At 32.1% G+C, this 19,486-nt stretch overlaps 4 protein-coding genes across 5 annotated transcripts; all 4 read left to right on the forward strand.

The window, feature by feature from the left end:
- Window positions 1-1,788: 1,788 nt before the first annotated feature.
- On the forward strand, window positions 1,789-2,350 carry LOC150029129 (galactosyltransferase family protein). Its single transcript, XM_090298654.1, has one exon. It carries the CDS (start codon window positions 1,891-1,893, stop codon window positions 2,137-2,139), a length of 249 nt encoding a protein of 82 aa, XP_090154780.1. The 5' UTR covers window positions 1,789-1,890; the 3' UTR covers window positions 2,140-2,350.
- Window positions 2,351-3,043: 693 nt separating this feature from the next.
- On the forward strand, window positions 3,044-3,826 carry LOC137809385 (uncharacterized). The gene has a single exon (XM_068610505.1). It carries the CDS (start codon window positions 3,044-3,046, stop codon window positions 3,824-3,826), a length of 783 nt encoding a protein of 260 aa, XP_068466606.1.
- Window positions 3,827-12,543: 8,717 nt separating this feature from the next.
- Window positions 12,544-16,247, forward strand: LOC137809715 (CBL-interacting protein kinase 23). Of its 2 annotated transcripts, XM_090299417.1 has the most exons (16): window positions 12,544-12,711; window positions 12,880-13,139; window positions 13,354-13,416; window positions 13,503-13,574; window positions 13,649-13,762; window positions 13,876-13,953; window positions 14,075-14,128; window positions 14,214-14,339; window positions 14,454-14,543; window positions 14,640-14,732; window positions 14,836-14,961; window positions 15,050-15,166; window positions 15,496-15,558; window positions 15,642-15,716; window positions 15,816-15,882; window positions 16,052-16,247. In XM_090299417.1, exons 2-16 carry the CDS (start codon window positions 12,915-12,917, stop codon window positions 16,111-16,113), a joined length of 1,425 nt encoding a protein of 474 aa, XP_090155543.1. In that variant the 5' UTR covers window positions 12,544-12,711; window positions 12,880-12,914; the 3' UTR covers window positions 16,114-16,247. The 2 variants fall into 2 exon arrangements, with proteins under 2 accessions (XP_090155543.1, XP_068466908.2); XM_068610807.2 differs by lacking the exon at window positions 12,544-12,711 and having other exon boundaries at window positions 12,835-13,139.
- Window positions 16,248-18,235: 1,988 nt separating this feature from the next.
- Window positions 18,236-19,105, forward strand: LOC137809386 (putative CCR4-associated factor 1 homolog 11). The gene has a single exon (XM_068610506.2). It carries the CDS (start codon window positions 18,245-18,247, stop codon window positions 19,103-19,105), a length of 861 nt encoding a protein of 286 aa, XP_068466607.2. The 5' UTR covers window positions 18,236-18,244.
- The last annotated feature ends 381 nt before the right edge of the window (window positions 19,106-19,486 follow it).

Consider the following 19,486-nt stretch of genomic DNA (forward strand, 5'->3'; position numbering starts at 1 on the left):
TATTGTAATTTAAAAAAAAAACTTATTCTTATCTTTGAATTAGATGTCTTATATATAGTTAAAAATATGTATATTGCGTTAATATATGTATGTAATAGTTATATTTTAATGTCTTAATTCCTATGATTTCTTCAATATATTATTTTTTTTATGTTTTTAATATTTAAGTATGAGCTTGATCTTATTTTTGTGGTTTTTAATATTAAGTATGAGTTCGGTCTTATATTGAGTACAAATGGGAAGGATGAACATTAAATTAAAAAAAAACCTAGACCTATAAATTTATTATCTCAAGGTTTTGGATTGAAAATGATCTCATAGTCTTTTGTATATAATATTAATGGTTTATTGGTGTTGAATCTATTCGTCATGTACCCTTGCAATAACCCAACAAAATATTGTGAATATGGAATGAACACGAAGTGGGTGAAGAGTCATATATTTGAGGATTTATTGTATCTAAAGTCTTCATAACAAGTGTTTCAAACAAGTGTCTCGTTGTGATAACAACAATGATACAAGTGTGTTACTATTATTTCTTGAGGGGAAGTGCCTTGGATAAAAACTTACAACTAACCCAAAAATTATAGCTAATAATCAGGGCAAAACTCTTTCTACTAAATAACATAATAGTCTAAGTGTCACGATTCGATTGTGACGTTGCTCACTTGGCCTAGGTCTCGAGATAATTGATGTACCTTGCAACAATCTCTCTCTCAGCAATTGTCCCACTAGAAACTCTTTAGTTGTGACTTGGCTCACCTGGCCTACACCATGTGATAATTGTACAACCTACAACAATCTTCCTCTAAACAATTGTCCCACTAATCGAACTTGTGACCTTCACTTTGATACAAATTTTCGAGTAAAAAACTTATCACTAAGTCAAAAGTTAAGTTGATAGTTAGGGTGCAACATTTTTTACTTAAAAGTGTAACAACTCAAATGTCACGATTAGATTATGACTTTGTCCACTTGTCCTACGTTACAAAACAATTTATCAACTTACAACAATACTAATATAGAAGAAATTCAAACTTCAAAGAAAGATTTTTAGGATTTCAAGTATCAATTTGTCTAATTCAAAGAGAAAGTAAACATTAATAAAAAAAATATCCAAATTAGCTATTAGAATATATTAAAATTGAGAAACTAGAATGAAATTTTTTAATATTTACTAAAACTAACACTTAAAATCACCTGCTATGATCTAATAGGACTAAAGAAATTTCCTTATCCAACCAAAAACAATAGAAAATAATATCTTCACCATTTTCAGCACATGGCCATTCACCGCCAATTAACTATGATGCTACACTTGGCATCCATTTTCTTCGTTCAATCAAACTTCTCCAATATCAATGCAACTCAATACCCAATAATCAGTGCCTGGAACTTTGAAAGGCTAAGCCAACCACCATGAAACAAACAAATGTATGAATAAAATTTCTCCAACTACACCCATGACCATCCATATCCTATCACATACCCAAAATAAGCAACGTGGCACACTACTAAAATAGCCCTTTACTAAAGCCCAAAAAGTGTATATTTGGAAGAACAGTTCCCAACAAAAACCATATCTCCATGGATATCAAATTTCCACCCAGATTTTGACACATACCATGTAGGTCCCACTGGAAGCTTATCCACAAGGAAAAGTTAGAAAACAACTTTGCCTCGCAATTAATATGAAAAGCTAAAAGCTAGAGGCGGCACTAACCAATAAATTTTGATTTAACCTTTCATGATTAAGACCATTGACTCAATTTTAGCCTAGCTATGAAACCCTATCTACTTCTTATAAATCCAACCCTTCATTCCCATCATCAACCAACCATCAAACCAATCCTTCTTTTAGCTTTCTCTTCTTCCTAAACACTTCCAAAAATGGCAAATTCTCGCATTGCTAGGTTCTTCATGGAGGTAGCACCACCTCAGTATGTTAATGTGATGAGGCACAGAACATCAAAGATGTTGGACACTATTACCGAAGATGAGAAGGAGATTAGCAGTAATGATTCTCTCATCTCACAACCAAAAAGCTCAGCAGCTTCATCTGCTGCTTCTGTCACCAGTGCAAATAGCAGGTACTTCCTGAAGGAAGTTCATAGATCCCTCTCTATTCTCAACCAGTGAAGCCATATCCTAAGGCAGGGAAATGAGTGATGTAAAGATGGTAGCTATTTTAGTTCATGTACTTCACTTCTTGTTTAGGTAATTATTGTATCCTGTTCAAGGGGTTTCATGAACAAGAATAGTTTGGAGTGTAAAGAGAGTTGTCTCCCACTTGTATTCTGCTGTACAGGCTCATCATTTTCTATCAATAAACTCAAGTTTTGCTATCTTATTACAGCTCTGCAAAAAAATATTCTAAAATATTAATCATTGAAACATATATAAATTTTAGACTTAAATATATAATGAAATTATAATATAACCATTGCAAACCCCATGTTATAGGGTCACTGAAACTAAATGCAAGAGGATAGAACAATATCTTAAATAATAATTAATATATATCACCACCATTGCTGTCTGATGAACAATTCTCCTTTATTTCTAGGACTGCATATAAACACAATTAAGGGTCCCTGGGACAGAAGAACATGGTGGGTTTAAAATTCGTTTGAATCTATTGAGTTTTGGGCCTTTCTAATTCTGTTCCTTGGGCTGAAGCCCAACCTATTGTATTTTGTATTTCATATATATTGTACATAGCAAAACGTAATAAGATAAGACATTTATTTTTCCATTTTCCATAAGCAATTTCATCTTCCTTTATCTTCTTCCTTCATCTTTCTGATCTCAAGCACTGGTTATCACCTCCTATCCTCCTTTGCACATCATGTAGAAATTCAAGATGGTATCAGAGCGGGTTTAAACCCGCTCTGCTCCGCTGCCATTACTGTTCTTCCTTTCCCCTGTTTTCTTGATCCTAGTCGTTTCTGCAACTCATGGCTGAAGAAAAACCTTCACAGCAAAATGATCAACAAAACCCAACCAATGTGTATTATCTACACCCTGGGGAAAATCTAGGTATATGGTCCTTGTAACTCCGCTGTTAGATGGTTCAAATTACCACTCATGGAGTAGGGCGATGAAACGTGCTCTGCTTTCGAAAAATAAATTCAAGTTCGTCAACGGGGATATTCCTGAGCCATTGCACGGTGAGAGTCAATACGAAGCATGGGAGAGATGCAACGTTATGGTTATCTCATGGATCACACGCAGCATCTCAACACAAATCGCACAAAGCATCGTTTACATTGATAATGCGAAGGAACTGTGGGAAGATCTCAAAGAAAGGTTCTCAAAAAGCAACCATTTCCGTTTATCTGACCTTTTGCAAGAAATAAATTCTATTAAGCAGGGAGAAAGAAGCATAACAGAGTATTATACCGACTCCAAAATCTTGTGGGAAGAATCAGATTCTTTGAGGCCATTACCGAGCTGTTCTTGTAAAATGAAATGTAGCTGCAATATGATGAAAATCATGGCAGGATACAGGGATTCAGAGCGCATTATGAGTTTCTTGAAGGGTTTGGGAGAAGCTTACAATGCTGTCAAAACGCAGATCTTGCTAACAGAACCTCTGCCAGGTATTAACAAAGTTTTCTCTTTGGTTCTGCAACAAGAAAGACACTTGAGTGAAAGTATAGGAATGGATACAAAGATTCTAGCAAACAGTACCGATCAACAACATCAAAAAATCAGTAAAACCAGTAACCATGGACAAGGCTGGCGCAACTACGGCAGAGGAAGGGGAAAAAGATATGGAAAACAGTGTTCCTTCTGTCACAAAATGAATCACACCGCAGACTAGTGCTACTCGAAGCACGGATACCCACCATGGATGAAGCATAAAGTCAACTACAATGCAGGCACTACTGAAGAAGATAGAGATCATGAGAACGAGAGAGAAAAACACATATTCAATGACGCTGTCAATGAGAAAAAATTTAAAGCTATCAATCCGGAGCAACTCCAACACCTTTTGGACATGATACAAAATTCAAAAGGAACAAAAAAGGTTGTTAACAACACCATAGGAGACTTCCCAACAGCTGACAACAACATAGGTAGAAAAGGTATGAATTGCTGGATTCTTGATACTGGAGCCACAGACCATGTGACCTGCTCTATTTCTGTTTACACAAATTACTACAAAATAAAACCAGTAATGGTTAAGCTTCCCAACAATCAAAGGGTCATTGCTTTTTTTGCTGGAACTATTTTCCAAACCAAAGATATTATACTGCATAATGTTTTGTACATACCTGAATTCATGCTAAATATTATATCTGTGCAAAGACTAACAAAATCCTTGAAGTGTCAATTTGTTTTCACACATGATGTTTGTCAGATACAGGAAAAGCTTACCTTGAAGACGATTGGTCAAGCTGAAATCAAGGATGGACTTTATCACATGTATGCATATAGGAAGGATAGTCTTGTTAACTCTGTACATAATGAAGCTGTTTTTAAAACTGTTGAAAAACTTGATATTTGGCATTGTAGGATGGGCCATGCTTCGAATAAGGTCTTAGAACACTTAGCCAAAACACACAATGATATACATTTCAATCATGATACTATCTGTTCTCCCTGTCATCTTGCAAAGCAACACAAATTACCTTTTCAGCTTAGTAAAAGTTTTAGTAAATCTGTTTTTGATCTTATTCACATTGACATATGGGGTCCTCTCGGTGTTCCTTCTATTCAAGGTCAGAGGTACTTCTTAACCATTGTGGATGATTTTAGTAGACATACTTGGGTTCATCTTATGAAAAATAAGAGTGAAACTAGAAATCTTTTACAGCATTTTGTTATTCACATTAAGAACCAATTTGATAAGAGTATTAAAACCATTAGAACGGATAATGGCAAAGAATTCTGCTGGAATGATTTTTATAATAAAAATGGTATCATACATCAAAGTTCTTGCAATGAAACTCCACAACAAAATTCTATTGTGGAAAGGAAACACCAACACATTCTTAACGTCACTCGGTGCATAATGTTTCAATCAAATCTACCTAATGCATACTGGTCTTTTGCTGTTTTGCACTCCGTTTATTTGATAAACCGTTTACCATCACCTGTAATTCAGAATAGAAGTCCTTATGAACTCTTGTACGAATGCATGCCTGTTTTAGCTGATATTAAAGTCTTTGGTTGCTTGTGTTTTGCCTCCACTTTGGAACAAAATAGGCACAAACTTGATCCTAGAGCACGTAAGTGCATTTTTCTTGGTTACAAACAAGGAGTGAAAGGTTATATTGTCATGGACATACACTCTAGAGAAATTTATGTATCTAGAAATGTTGTTTTCTATGAAACTAGTTTCTGTGATCTGAAAAATAGGAATAGTCAACCCAATCAACCCATTACTCAAGAAGGAAACAATTTTATGATGTATCTGAATGATGGTCTTGAACAACCCGAAGAGAGCCTTTTCGAACGAGAAGAACATAGACAAAACGAGAACAATGTTGTTCATGATGATCTGAGGCGTTCCACACGGATTAGGAGACCACCCACTTATCTGGAAGATTATCATCACCAGATGATGGTTGCACCGTGCAATAAGAATCTGAACTCAAAGGTACATTATCCTCTTGATTTTGTCATTTCATACAATAAACTATCTGATAAACAGCTAAAATACACTTTGTCCCTTTCATCACAAATCGAGCCCCAAAACTTTGAAGAAGCAAAGGGACACCCTGAGTGGTTGAAGGCTATGGAATCTGAAATAAAAGCGCTCGAATTCAACAGAACCTGGGAAATCACAGATCTTCCTCCAAACAAAACTCCCATTGGATGTAAATGGGTATACAAAATCAAGAGAAGAGCTGATGGGAAGATTGAGAGGTATAAGGCACGTCTTGTTGCGAATGGATATACACAACGGGAAGGAATAGACTACATGGAGACCTATTCACCAGTTGCGAGACTCACCACTCTGCGATGCATCCTTGCAGTTGCTTCTATTATGGACTGGCACCTTGAGCAGCTAGACGTGGATAACACTTTTCTGCATGGGGATTTACAAGAGGAAGTCTACATGGACATTCCTCCCGGGATCACCACTGAAAAAGAAAACCAGGTTTGTCGCTTGACTAAATCCTTATATGGTTTGAAGCAAGCAAGCAAGCAATGGTATGATAAACTTACTACCTTTCTTTACTCAATTAATTTCACTCATTCAAAAGCTGACAGCTCTCTGTTCATTAGAAAAACTGAGAACACTTTTACAGCACTTCTCATATATGTCGATGATATACTAATTGCTGGGAATAACATGAAAGAGATACAAGCTGTTAAGAGTTCTTTGAATGCAGTTTTTGCCATCAAAGACCTTGGGCAATTAAATTTTTTTTTAGGTTTGGAGATTGCTAGAACAAAGAAAGGGATCCACGTTTGCCAGAGGAAATATGCTCTTGAAATACTAGCTGATGCAGGGATGGCTGGTGCGAAACCAGTTTCTACACCTATGGTCAAGAAAAATGAAAAGCTGTTTGAACAAGCTGTTGTGCATGACGTTTCCGCATATCGAAGGATCATTGGCCGCTTGCTTTACTTGGTGAACACAAGACCTGACATCAGTTTTTCTGTTCAATGCCTTAGTCAATTTGTTCAAGCACCCACAAAACAACACCATCAAGCTGCGCAGAGAATTCTCCGGTATATCAAATCCTCCCCTGCTCAAGGATTTTTTTACCCGAAAAACACAGATATCCAAATCAAAGCGTTCAGTGACTCTGATTGGGCATCTTGCATCTTGCATCTTGACACGGCGATCAACCACTGGTTTCTGTATTTTCCTTGGAGAATCTCTAATATCATGGAAAACCAAGAAACAAAACACCGTATCAAGGTCTTCTTCTGAGGCAGAATACCGTGCGTTAGCTGCAACTTGTTGTGAAGTTCAGTGGGTTACTTTCTTGTTGGAGGATCTGGACATTACCACTCATAGCACAAAAAATTTGTATTGTGATAGTCAGTCTGCTAGACATATCGCTCAAAATCACAGCTTCCATGAAAGGACAAAACACCTTGATATAGATTGTCATGTGGTAAGAGAAAGGCTTCAACAAGGTCTCTTCAATCTGTTACCCATAAGTACTGAAAATCAACCTGCTGATCTTCTCACTAAACCACTTGACAATGATGTTTTCCATAGACTCCTTCACAAGCTAGGCGTGCTGAATATCCACGCACCAGCTTGAGGGGGATATTGAGTTTTGGGCCTTTCTAATTCTGTTGCTTGGGCTGAAGCCCAACCTATTGTATTTTGTATTTCATATATATTGTACATAGCAAAATGTAATAAGATAAGACATTTATTTTTCCCTTTTCCAGAAGCAATTTCATCTTCCTTTATCTTCTTCCTTCATCTTTCTGATCTCAAGCGGTGGTTATCACCTCCTATCCTCCTTTGCACATCATGCAGAAATTCAAGAGAATCTTCCTTGAAATGTTAAGATCAATGAAAAATGGAAAACATTGTTTGTTGCCCAGTGGATATAACAAGTTGGTTAGGTGGACAACTGTTGCTCTTTCATGATCTAAGTTCTGATAATATCTGCTAGTAATTATGTAAATTAGAAGAAAGTTAAAGAATATATAAAATAAGCATGGTTTTATTCCTCTACTTAGCTGTGTTTTTTTTTTGCTTCTTATCCATATTAATACAGTAGCATTCAAGTGTTGGTTGTTTTTCTTAGATGTTAGAATTAAAAATAGCATTAAACCTTTGGTTAATTTTTTCTGATGATGAAATTTAAAATTTGATACATGAATATAAATAAGACAATGAAGACAATGATGTTAGTTAGTCCATGAGCTATTGTCAGTTCATAGATGTTTTGCCTATGAATAAGGTAAGGTGTTGAATGTTGACAGATGAAAATGACCTCTCTATCTCTCTATTTTGTCTTATTGCTCTCTTCTCTCCCAGTTTTTTTTGTTTCTTTAACCTTTTCCACCTAAATTCTATATCAAAATATTCATAAAATAATTTAATAATAATATATGTCCAGTTTTATAGGTATAAAGTCTTATACTTTCTATTGTTGCATTGACGCGGTGTTTGTTTCGAAACTTTTACTGTTATTGAACAAAGAAATGCGGGACAAAATTGTGTTTGTTTCTATTAATTTAAGCTGATTTAAGCATCATATTTGTAAGATAGTTTCCATTTATGTATGTAAAGATTATTAAAGAAAGTCATGTAAGCATGACCAAGGTCATTTTCATTTTTGTCCTTAACAAAAAGATAAAGTGCAAGTCAGTATTTTCATGATTTATCAATGAATTATTTTTTAAATTTTAAAATATAACAATTTTTTAAAGATAAATTTATATAATAATAATATAAATGTATTTATATAGTAATAGTAAAATAAAATAAAATAGTAATATAAATATAAATGTATTTAAAATTTAAAATATGAATAATATATAAAAAAGTAATAAAATCATAAATAATACTAGTAACTAAAATAAATTTTTAAAATAACAATAATAATAATAATAAATTATAAACAATAATAATTAAAACAAATTTATTAAATAATAATATTAACAATAATAAAAATTAATTTTAATTTTGATTTGATTTTATGAAAATATTTTTTATGTGTATTTTTAAAATTTAAATTAATTAAAATTTACACAAAAATATCTCATACTTTATTATTTAAATATTTTTTTAAAGAAAGAGTAAATTTGTAAATTTATATTTTATACATTTAAAAATAATAAAAAAACCCTTACAACCATCCATCACTCACAAATCTGAATAAACTTTCCTCACAAATCCACTCTATCATACCTTAATCCAAACAATCTCACTTTCTTTACACTTTCCTCTCAAATCACTCCAAATCCACTCCCTCAAATCTTCTCCTCAATCCAAACACACCCTAATAGTCTTATTCGTTATCAGAGCTTTCCATTTTTATAAATTTTATTGGGAAGACTAATAATGTAATTGGCATATTTGATTTTTAAATTTAACATGTCAATAGTCAAAGTGCAGTATTAAAACTTAAATGTATTTCATTGTTGTTTTTACAGTTCTTATTGTCTTTGTTATCTTTTCATTTAATAGACGAGGGAATGGTCACCATACTTTTGCTTCACTCATTAACTGTGACTCAGGAAGGCAGGATAGTGTAGCCTATAAATAAGACTCATTCCCTTGTACACACTATTTGTGCTTGAATGAGAATTAAATAAGTGTGAACTTGTTTTTATTTGGATGAATACACAAAATTGGAGAGAAATAAATAAATCATATTAAAACAATTTGTATACCATTTGAACAATGTAATTTTAATTTATTATTTATATAGCCATAACATTATTTCATTATTTTTAAAAATTAAACATAAAAAAAGAAAGTAGTTTCCTATTAATTTGAAAAGAAAGTATTTTTATTATTAACTAGGTGCTCTCACAGAAATAATTTATTTCATATTTTTAAATAAATAAAAGTACTTTAATGTTGTATTTAAAGTAATGAAACTGTAACTATTTAATTGATTTGACATAGATTCATACAAAGAAAGTACTTTCCTCCTATTAAATTTTTTCTACTTGTTTACCGTCATTGTGTGTGTTTACAATGACGATGTTACCCTGCTCATTTGGACATTTAAAAGGTCATGTGGAATGTTAAGATCACTTTTGGTTTGTTTGGATTAAAGAGTGGAAATGAGAAAGTGGATTTCAGATGATTTGAACGGAAAATGTAAAGAAAGTTAAGATGTTTTGATTAAGGTAAATAGAAGAGAAAGTGTAGAGAAAATTTATAAAAGTTTGTGAGTGATGTGATAGATGTGATTAAAATTATATTTTTTTAATTGATAAAAATATAAATTTACAAATTTATCCTTATATTTAAAAATTATTCAAAAATTAATTTTATTTATTTATTTATAAATTATAATTATTTTTATTTAAAATATTATTTAAATATTTATAATTATAAATATTTGATAAAAAAAATTATTTTTATATTAAATAACATTATTAAGTTTAGAGGGCAAAAATTTTATGGTTTTATGTGTTTTTAATATTTTAATGTTTTGATTTTCGAGATTTTCTTTTGCACAGTAATTCTTCGCTTTTTGTTGCTTAAAAACAAACGGGTGTTTAGGGTCTTTTTGTCGATGATTACATTTTATGATGTGTCGACATCGACTAGGATGTACTAGACTGTTAGAGACCGGTGTGCCTTTCTTTTGTCAAAAGTTGTGAGAAGGTCTACTTACCCCTTGTAAGGACATTTTCTTCAACAAAACCAAGCAGAGGGTCAGGGTAGGTTTGTATTTGTGATTCGAGGATGTCCAGTTTTTTGAAAACCAACCAAAACAATTTGTCGGCTAAAATTCCCTATTCGAATAGGATCCTTCTTACAAGACAAGTTTATGTAAATAATTTTGGTTCTTTTTTGGGGTTCAAATAGAAGAATAAGCTATAGTAAGATGTGCTTAGTAATTTGAGCTTATGCCAAGCCCACCTTTCATGACATGTGCACCTAGGTTTAGGGTTTTTTGACCTACCTTCTAGAAGGTTTCTCACAAATGACGCCCTTACCCCTTTCACTCTTGTTCCCTAGTCACTTTCTCCTATATAAAGGGTGTCTTGCCTCATGTATTTTGACATTGAATTTTGAAATAGAAAAAGAAACTCTGTAAGAGTGTTTAGTGAGACTTGAGTGTTCTCCTTTTTTAGTCTTATCTTGGGTGTTTGTGCACTTCAAGTGACGGCTCTTCACCACTCATCTTGAAGTCTTCCACCATTCTAAGTGGCGTGATTCATTGCCTTTCTCCATAAGCTTTCTTTAGTCCTTTAATTTTTTCATTCTTCTTAGTGCCACTTTCCATTCCATTTTATGTCTTACTCTACTCTTTAATTTCGGCCTTTACATTGCTTTTCTTTATCTTATTCCTTGTCTTAATTTCGCACCTCATCATCATCTTCACCATATAATTGTGTTTTCTCTTTGCCTTATAGAAGAGAACCTTCACACTTACTTAACCACTTGATTAAGTTCGTGTCCAGTGACAATCTTCTTTGAGTTTCTCACCATATTTTGCTTAAAACAAAATCTCATAAACAAAGTGCAACCCATAAAATGAGCAATCCAAAAATAAACTCATATCATCAGGGGAGCCTTACTGAGACTCCATCGTACGCCCAGAGTAGTTTGAGTCGTCTTGGGTGAGATTCTCATTCCTTCGGACGATCTGGTCCTGTAGTGCTTGTAGCTTTTCCTGGTGTTGTTCATTCAGGGAAGGCATGTCCTTCTCCATCTTACTTTGTATCTGTCCTAGGGCATCTTCCATTGTCTTCTTCAAGTTCTCTTCATTCTTTTAGAGGAGAGCCTTGAACTGTTGATTTGTGTTATTTTGTAAAGAACTCATGCTAGCACTGCACGTCTAGCTATCGTTGGTGATCCTAAGAAAAAGTTTAATTAGACCCCACGATGACGCCAAATGTTCCTACTGAAAATGAATTTGAAGGATATCTCGATGAGGACTTTGTGTTCCTCGGGGAATGAGCTTTAAGTTGGTTTCTGATGAGAGAGAGAGGTTTACCTGAAAAAGACTATTTGATGTTTAAGTTAATAGGAGCACAAAGATGATGATGATAAATACTTAAAAGTATCAGTGTTAATATTATAGGATAAGATAAATTGTATCTGGAAAGTAGGTATATATAGGTCTCTTAGGTGGCAGCTTTGGGATTGCTCGTGTGAGGCTTTTGGGTTGGCCATATCATTGTCATTTATTAGTTGTCGTTCATCATTAAAGGCACATTGATTAGACTGTTTCATCTATAATTATCATTGATGACCATGAAGGCTCGGTTATGGAATGTGCTTAACCGTCCGAGCTGTTTGATCTTTCCAACCTCTGGGACAAGTAGGTATAATATATATTTTAATTTCTATGAAATACTTTTTTAAATGAAATAATTTAAGAAGAATGAATACCCCGAAAATTAAAATAAATAAATAAAATGGGGCGGTTTGGATTATTTTCTTTAAAAATTATGATCAAATTTAACATGTTAAAGAGATGATTAATTTTTTTTCCTCAAAAATACACGCATATATGCATTCCAAGGTCGTGTTGCGTTATATTATATTATAAGATAACTTTTTTTATTAATTACTAAAGAGTAGAACAGATGCTTCAGACATTAAGAGCTTGAAAATGAGTACAATTAAACTAGTTTTTGTTTGTGATTTAACTCCTCTAAAATAAAGAATAATAATTATAAAATGAGATTTAAAATCAAGATAAAAGTCAAATATATTCAACAAAATCTAAAATTAATTATAATCACAATAGTTAATTTGTCCTTATAAAATAATCTCTTTTAGCTGTCAATCAAAAGTTAATTATATACTTTATGGAAGAATAATTTATATAAGATGGTTTTAAAAATAGAAAAACTTATTTTAAATTGATCCCTTTCCATTTTTACTTCCACTTACCGATTCATTGGCTACATTTTGTTTGTTTATTGGTAGGAGCTGTTTCTGATCCGCACATACCTTAATTCCTTGTTATTTCCTGTTTGGACTATTATCTTGTGATTAGGGATTTGTGTAACAGTTTAATCCTTGCATTCGATTCTCATGCTGTTGAGCTTGCTTTGTGTTGATTCAATGTCATATACAAGAAGGTAAAATCTTTCCTTTTTTCCCCTTTTTTTTAGAGCAGACCCTATATCCTGCTGTTTATTTAATTTGCTGTTAGTTTAGTTTTTTTTTTTTTTTGTTGGGCAATTTGCTGTTTGCTGTTAGTTTTGGAGGAATAAATAGTTACTTACACTAACCTTTGTGCAAGAAAGAAAAAGAGAGAGACATAAAGAAGGAGAAGAATACTATGGCCAATGAAGAAGGTAGTAGTAGCACCAACACCAACACCACCACCACCAACACCACTCTCTGTATGGGAAGATATGAAATGGGTAAGGTCTTGGGCAGAGGAAACTGCTCACTCGTGAGGCTTGCACGTAACATTGTCACCGGAGACAAGGTAGCCATCAAAATTTTTGACAAAGAACAACTTCTCAAAAAGAAAAGGATCAAGAGGCTTATTAAGAAAAAGGTGTGCTCACTTTTCACTTCTATTACTTTATGCCATCATTTTATTAATAAAGAATATGTTCAGTACCTCTGCATCTTGATCTTGATTTTGGGGTACGTACATTCATGCATGGAATAAGGTTAATCAAAGTATAGGTGAGTGTAAAAATGATAAAAAGATAAAGAAAGTGATATTTTCTGAAACCTGATACTGTCTGCTGTTCATCATTATGCAGATTAAACAAGAAATATCAATACAGAGCATGGTTAAGCACCCGAATGTGGTGCCTATAATTGAGGTTAGAAGGAATGCTTGCTTCTGTGTGCACGATTTTTTTTGTTTAGAAGAAGCATTATCTATGTGGATGCATTATTCCTGGTGTAGGTTATGGCTACCAAGAAAAATATATACATCGTAATGGAGCATTTAGCCCAAGGGGAACTGTTTGATAAAATTGTAAGACACTTTTACTTTTACCTTGTCAATTGGGACGAAAATCCTCTAATAGTGGAACATTTCCTGACCCTCAGAGTAAGAGAACCCTCATGGGAATGAGTGAACTTCAAGCAAAGAATTATTTTCACCAGCTTATACGTGCTTTGGATTACTGTCATAGTAAAGGTGTTTTCCATAGAGACATAAAGGTGAGTGACTATATATATATATCCACCATTGATATATGTAAATGTTGTTGCTTTCTCTGTTTTCCATTCTTTCAAAGTTCATTAACATGATTTAAGTGCATGATGTTTTGCAGCCGGAGAATTTGTTGGTGGGTGATGATGGAGTGCTCAAGTTATCAGATTTTGGATTGAGTGAACTATTCCCAGCTGACGTGAGTTAATTATTGGTGACTAATACTTGCTCTCTCTTTTTAACTGATTTTTGAAAGCTTTTTTTAGTGTTATTTTCAGGGTTAAAAACAACTTTGATTATCCTATTGTTGTTATTATTAGGGAAATAAGCTTTTTTGTGTCCCTTATGGCACCCCACAATATACCGCCCCAGAGGTATTATGTAGCTTTTATCTCTTAAACTTCAAATTCTCTAATAAAGTTATAGCAATTTATTACTTCGTACATGTATATAAAATAGGTGACAAGATCCTACGGCTATGAGGGTCCAAAGGCTGATATTTGGGCATCTGGTATTACACTTTTCTTTATGGTTTGTGGTCATTTGCCCTTCACCAGTGATAACCAGCATGATTTACATAAAAAGGTTTGATACTACCTTTGGTTAGCACAACACTTATATCTTCTGGAATATCATTTATCTTTCTGACTTGCCATTGAATTCTGTGTCTCACTAGGTTTTTCAATTTTTGTGACTCAGATTTGTGCTGCAAACTACACCATCCCTTATTTTTTTTCTAATGATTTAAAGAGATTGATTAGGAGAATGCTTGATGCCAATCCTGCTACAGTAAGTACTTACCTGTGCTACTATTCTGGTTTTTAGTTCTATGTTTTCTTCTCATGAAACGTTTATATGTCTAACCTCTTCTAATGGCATCAACAGCGGATCACAATTGATGAAATTTTTCAGGATGAGTGGTTCATGAGGAATTATCAACCTCTTACATTTCCCCGGGAAAATTTTAGTTTTGATAATGTAAGTGCTAGTTTCAGTGGAATAGCTGTAAAACATTTTGGTTAAACTTTTATCTCTGCTACGGATTCTAACATCATATCAATGTGGCTAATTTGGTGCACAGGATTCACGAATTCTTCCAGTGGAGGGCGAAGAATTAGAGTCTTCAGCAGCACCACAAGCCATGAATGCGTTTGAGATGTTTTCTACCTGTCTCGGCTTCAACCTTATAGGGAATCTTTTCAGTGAGGTATACACACAAAACCTTCAATTTAGCTTCACAAAAAATTTAATTAATTTGTTCTTTGCTTAAGATTAATTATTTTTTTGACACCTAGGTACATGTTAAGTGGGAAATTAGATTCATATCCAAATCTCCCGTCCTTGATATAATTGGAGAAATTGAGTATAAAACATCCAGATTAGGATTTGATGTTAAGAGGAGGAACTTTCAGGTACAAAATTATGCTTATTATTATTCTTCTCTCTAACACGCCTATTTGTAATAGTATTTATAGATAAGATAAACACTCATTTATTCGTAAATTTTTATTAAAAATTTAATGTGGATATTATTATCACCTCATACAGTTTATATATGCTATTTTATTAAACATAATTACATATTTGAACCTTTTATGTTATATTTTGATGAAATTTCAATTTTTTAAAGATAATTGTTTTTTTTATTAAATAAGATACCAGATTAAAATACAAGATGTGATTAAATTTAGTCTACAATTATGTAGCAGTAATAATAATATTTATTTTGTATGCATCTCAGATGAGTATTACTCATAAAGAGGAACTGGCTAGACGCAAAGGTCACCTATCTATAGTCCTTAAGGTACATGTTTTTCAGTTGTAGATGACACTTGTTGTCAAGCTCCTACTTTCAAATTATTATTAACTTTTTAATTCTGTTTTCAGATCTATGAGATGGTCCCTTCCATTTACATGGTTGAGGTTCGTAATGCTTCAGGAGATAATCTACAATTCCATGAGGTAAGTTCTTTAAGCTTTAAGAAGATACTTTTCTTGTACTAATTAATTTGCCTTGTTAACTAATACACATCTTGCAAAATGGATTGCTTAAATTTGCAGTTCTGCAAGCAAGTATTTGCTGAGCTGCAAAATATCCTTTGGAAAGTAGAACCTTTACACGTGAAAGGTACTTATTTTTGTCTTCTGGGTGAGAATAGAGATTATATCTTAGAAACAAATGCTACTTCACATGCACTTTTACATTTTTTTTTTCTGTTCTGGTTTTGTTTAATATTTTTTGTGATCAAATGGTATTGCATTTGGACTTCTAATGTTTTGGCTGTTTCATTGTGCAGGTACCAATACTGCAATGTGTTGTCGTATAAGTTCCTTTTGTAAATATGCATTTACTTGTTAGGTTGTCATATTGTGAAATCAGAAATTGCTTCGGATAATTGAATATGTTGTAGCATGTATATTACCTCTTTTTTCAGTTACACATATTTTCTGATTTAGACATTAAAATGAAATGAAATTTGTTGCAGTTCTCTCACTGATTTTCAGTCGATGTTACTTTCTTTTTTCAGTTACACATTTTACGTTTTAGACATTAGAAAGACAAAAAATTTGTTGCAGCTCTTACTTTTTCACTTGATGTACAATTGTTGAATTCAGGCTAAGATAGTTTAATATAAATCAAATCATACTTTTCAAATGAAGGTTCATTTATGTTCAAATAGAGCTTTAGTTTGAGTGAGACATGTTTTTCACATGTGGAAGAGAACAAATTGAACTAAATTTGGGTCAATATTTTTTCTTGTCAAGATTTTGGACTACATTTTTCATTGGGTTTTAAACTTATACTTGGATTGAATCTTTTAAATTTTAAATGTAATATCTTTGGTAATTCATTGCAAAATTTAATATACTTCGGAAGATCCTATAATACATAGTTATTACTATAATTTTGCGTTAATTATATCTAAACATAGAACTCCATCATGAGTACAGAAGAAGAATCCCCTTAGTGGTGTGATTAGATGAAGTCTAAATACATTTTGATTATTTTATCTCCACTGCAAATAGTATTACAATAATGGAAAAGATGGAATCATCACTATTATTTATTATAAAATATTAAAAATTTGTTATACGAAATTAGATATTAACATCTTATAACATTTTGTTATGAAGATGGTTACCCATAATTAATTAAATATATTATTTGTACTTTTAAAATATTTATCTCACTTTAAAAGGATTAAAATATTAAATTAAAAAATATGAGCTATTATTTAATTTGTTTACACATGTACTTATTGTATACTCTTAAAACTAAAATTATTGTTAATATTATGAGAATAAAGAAAGAAATATTTTAAATTTTTAGCTCTATTGGAGTAGTTTTCTCCTACTTATTATTAGGTGAAATGAAGAATTAGAGTTGCATTATTCTTTTTTACGTATAAAAAAATTATAAGTTGATAATTTCTAATTTGATTGTTTTAGTATTTAATTCTTTTTATTGAATTCACGGGTTATAAAATGTCATAATTCATACATACTAAAGTGAAAAAATTGACTGAGGTGAAAATTTAACTAATTAGAAAAAATTCTTATTTTTATTGTCATTATATAAAAATATGATTAACTTGTCTAAATTAATTTGTCTAAAGATCAGGTAACACAAGAAATGAAAGTTCAATTGTATATTATTTTTTTTAAGATGTTTTAACTTCACCATGTTGGTTATTAATTCAGATTTTATTACCCTTAAAATATTTTACCGTTATATTGTATTAATGGTCAATTTACCCTGTTAATATTCCTATTTTATAACTTCTAGTAATTATAATTATTATATATATTTAAGTAAATCAAAATGAATAAGATCAGTTTTGTAATTTTGTGCAATTACGTATAATTAGTTACTACAACCTTCTGTCTTTTTTTATTTCCTTCAATTAATTGAGATAATTGATTATTATTTTTCTTAATGGATTACTTTTTAAATAGTTTTAGAAATCAACTAAAAAAATGGTTACTTATTATTTACGTGTATAATCATATCCTAAAAAAAGAAAATAAATATTTAGATTTTAAATATATTTCGCTAAAAAATAAATAAGATAATTAGATTTAATTGTGGGTTGAGATAGAAAAGATAAATGATATGTGATTCTAAAATTATCAACTCTTAAAATATGTATTAAAAAGATAAAATTTTGTAAATAAATGTCAAGCGAGAGTACACTAGAAGAAGTAAGATAAGATTTCAGAGTGTAATCTTATAATTTTTTAAAATCTAAGAAACTCTAATAAAGAAAAATGCAATCTCAATCTTGATATATTTAATTAATATCTTGAATCATACCATAAATAAATAGAAAGCGTGATTATAAGATTAGATTAAAGAAATCAATTATATCTTATTATCTTTTGTAAGTTATGTCCGATTGGGCTATAAAAGTAGTGTAGTGAGAATGATTGATGTAGTTGTTTTGTTGTTCTTGAAGGAAAGAAAAAGAGATATCGAAAGAGAAAGAGAGATGAAAAGAGACAGCAACAACAACATGACTCTCCCTTGCGTTTCTGTGATGACAAGATCAGTGTGGTCTTACAACCTTGAATCGGAGTTCGAGTTGATTCGTTCAGTCATTGCCTTATATCCTTTCATCTCAATGGATATGGAGTTTCCTGGCGTCGTCTTTCAGTCGCATCCAGCATTCCGACAACCACAAAATAACTACGCAGTGATGAAAGCTAACGTGGATAGTATGCACCTCATTCAAGTGGGCCTCACCTTTTCAGATCGCCACGGAAACCTTCCAACCTTTGGAACCTCCAACTGCTTCATTTGGGAATTCAACTTCTGTGAGTTCGATGTGACACAACATCCTCATGCTCCTCACTCCATCGCCCTCCTCCAACGTCAAGGCATAGATTTTGACAAGAATCGAAGGTTTGGAGTGAACATTGTGCGATTTGCTGAGTTGATGATGTTCTCAGGACTCCTCTGCAACAATAATATTCAGTGGATTGCTTTTCATAGTGCCTATGATTTTGGGTACATGGTCAAGATATTGAGTCAACGCCTTTTTTATATGCAACCATTTCTACCTCCCAACTTGTGTGACTTTCTTCAACTTGTTAAATTCTTCTTTGGATACAAAGTATACGACGTTAAGCATCTCATCAGATTTTGTCCCAACCTTCATGGTGGTTTAGACAAAGTTTCTGAGTCCCTCGGTTTGGATAACAGTTGCAGAAGAAGTCATCTTGCAAGCTCCGATAGCTTAGTCACTCTCCATGTTTTCAATAAAATTAAAACTCTGTATTTTCATTCAGAGTTTGACTTACCCAAACATGCATGTGTTCTGTATGGCTTAGAGATAATAGTTGCAAATTAGATGGCTTCATTATTGTTATATCATTTTGTTTTGTATTTTTTATTTTATTTTCAATTTATATACTAATTAACAAAATTTTCAATTTAATATTGGTGAAAGAATGTATGATTCCGAAAATTTATTAAGAATTTTATTAAAAAATTAACTTCAATTAAACAAATAATATATAAAAATAATATTGTAATGCTTAACATTTTCTTATAAATACAGTAACAATTATGTTGTGATGGAAAAAATATGAAAACTTATTTATTTTGCATTCTTAAAAAATAGATGGCGACTCGTTTTAGTCCAATTTACGGTTAGAATTAAAAATAAAACAAAGAATTCACCTGATATAATTTAATATTATTTAGTTATATTTTAATATAAAAAATTTAT

The sequence above is a fragment of the Phaseolus vulgaris genome, chromosome 2 (genome assembly GCF_051622355.1).
Source record: "Phaseolus vulgaris cultivar YP4 chromosome 2, ASM5162235v1, whole genome shotgun sequence".
Lineage (NCBI taxonomy): Eukaryota > Viridiplantae > Streptophyta > Magnoliopsida > Fabales > Fabaceae > Phaseolus > Phaseolus vulgaris.

Bases quoted from the DNA above. Each gene is read 5' to 3' on its own strand.
- LOC137809715 (XM_090299417.1), top strand. From the start codon at position 12,915: ATGGCCAATGAAGAAGGTAGTAGTAGCACCAACACCAACACCACCACC. The intron at 13,140-13,353 runs GTGTGCTCACTT...ATCATTATGCAG, and splicing joins AGAGGCTTATTAAGAAAAAG to ATTAAACAAGAAATATCAAT. The intron at 15,559-15,641 runs GTACATGTTTTT...TTCTGTTTTCAG, and splicing joins ACCTATCTATAGTCCTTAAG to ATCTATGAGATGGTCCCTTC.
- LOC150029129 (XM_090298654.1), top strand. From the start codon at position 1,891: ATGGCAAATTCTCGCATTGCTAGGTTCTTCATGGAGGTAGCACCACCT.
- LOC137809386 (XM_068610506.2), top strand. From the start codon at position 18,245: ATGAAAAGAGACAGCAACAACAACATGACTCTCCCTTGCGTTTCTGTG.
- LOC137809385 (XM_068610505.1), top strand. From the start codon at position 3,044: ATGGTCCTTGTAACTCCGCTGTTAGATGGTTCAAATTACCACTCATGG.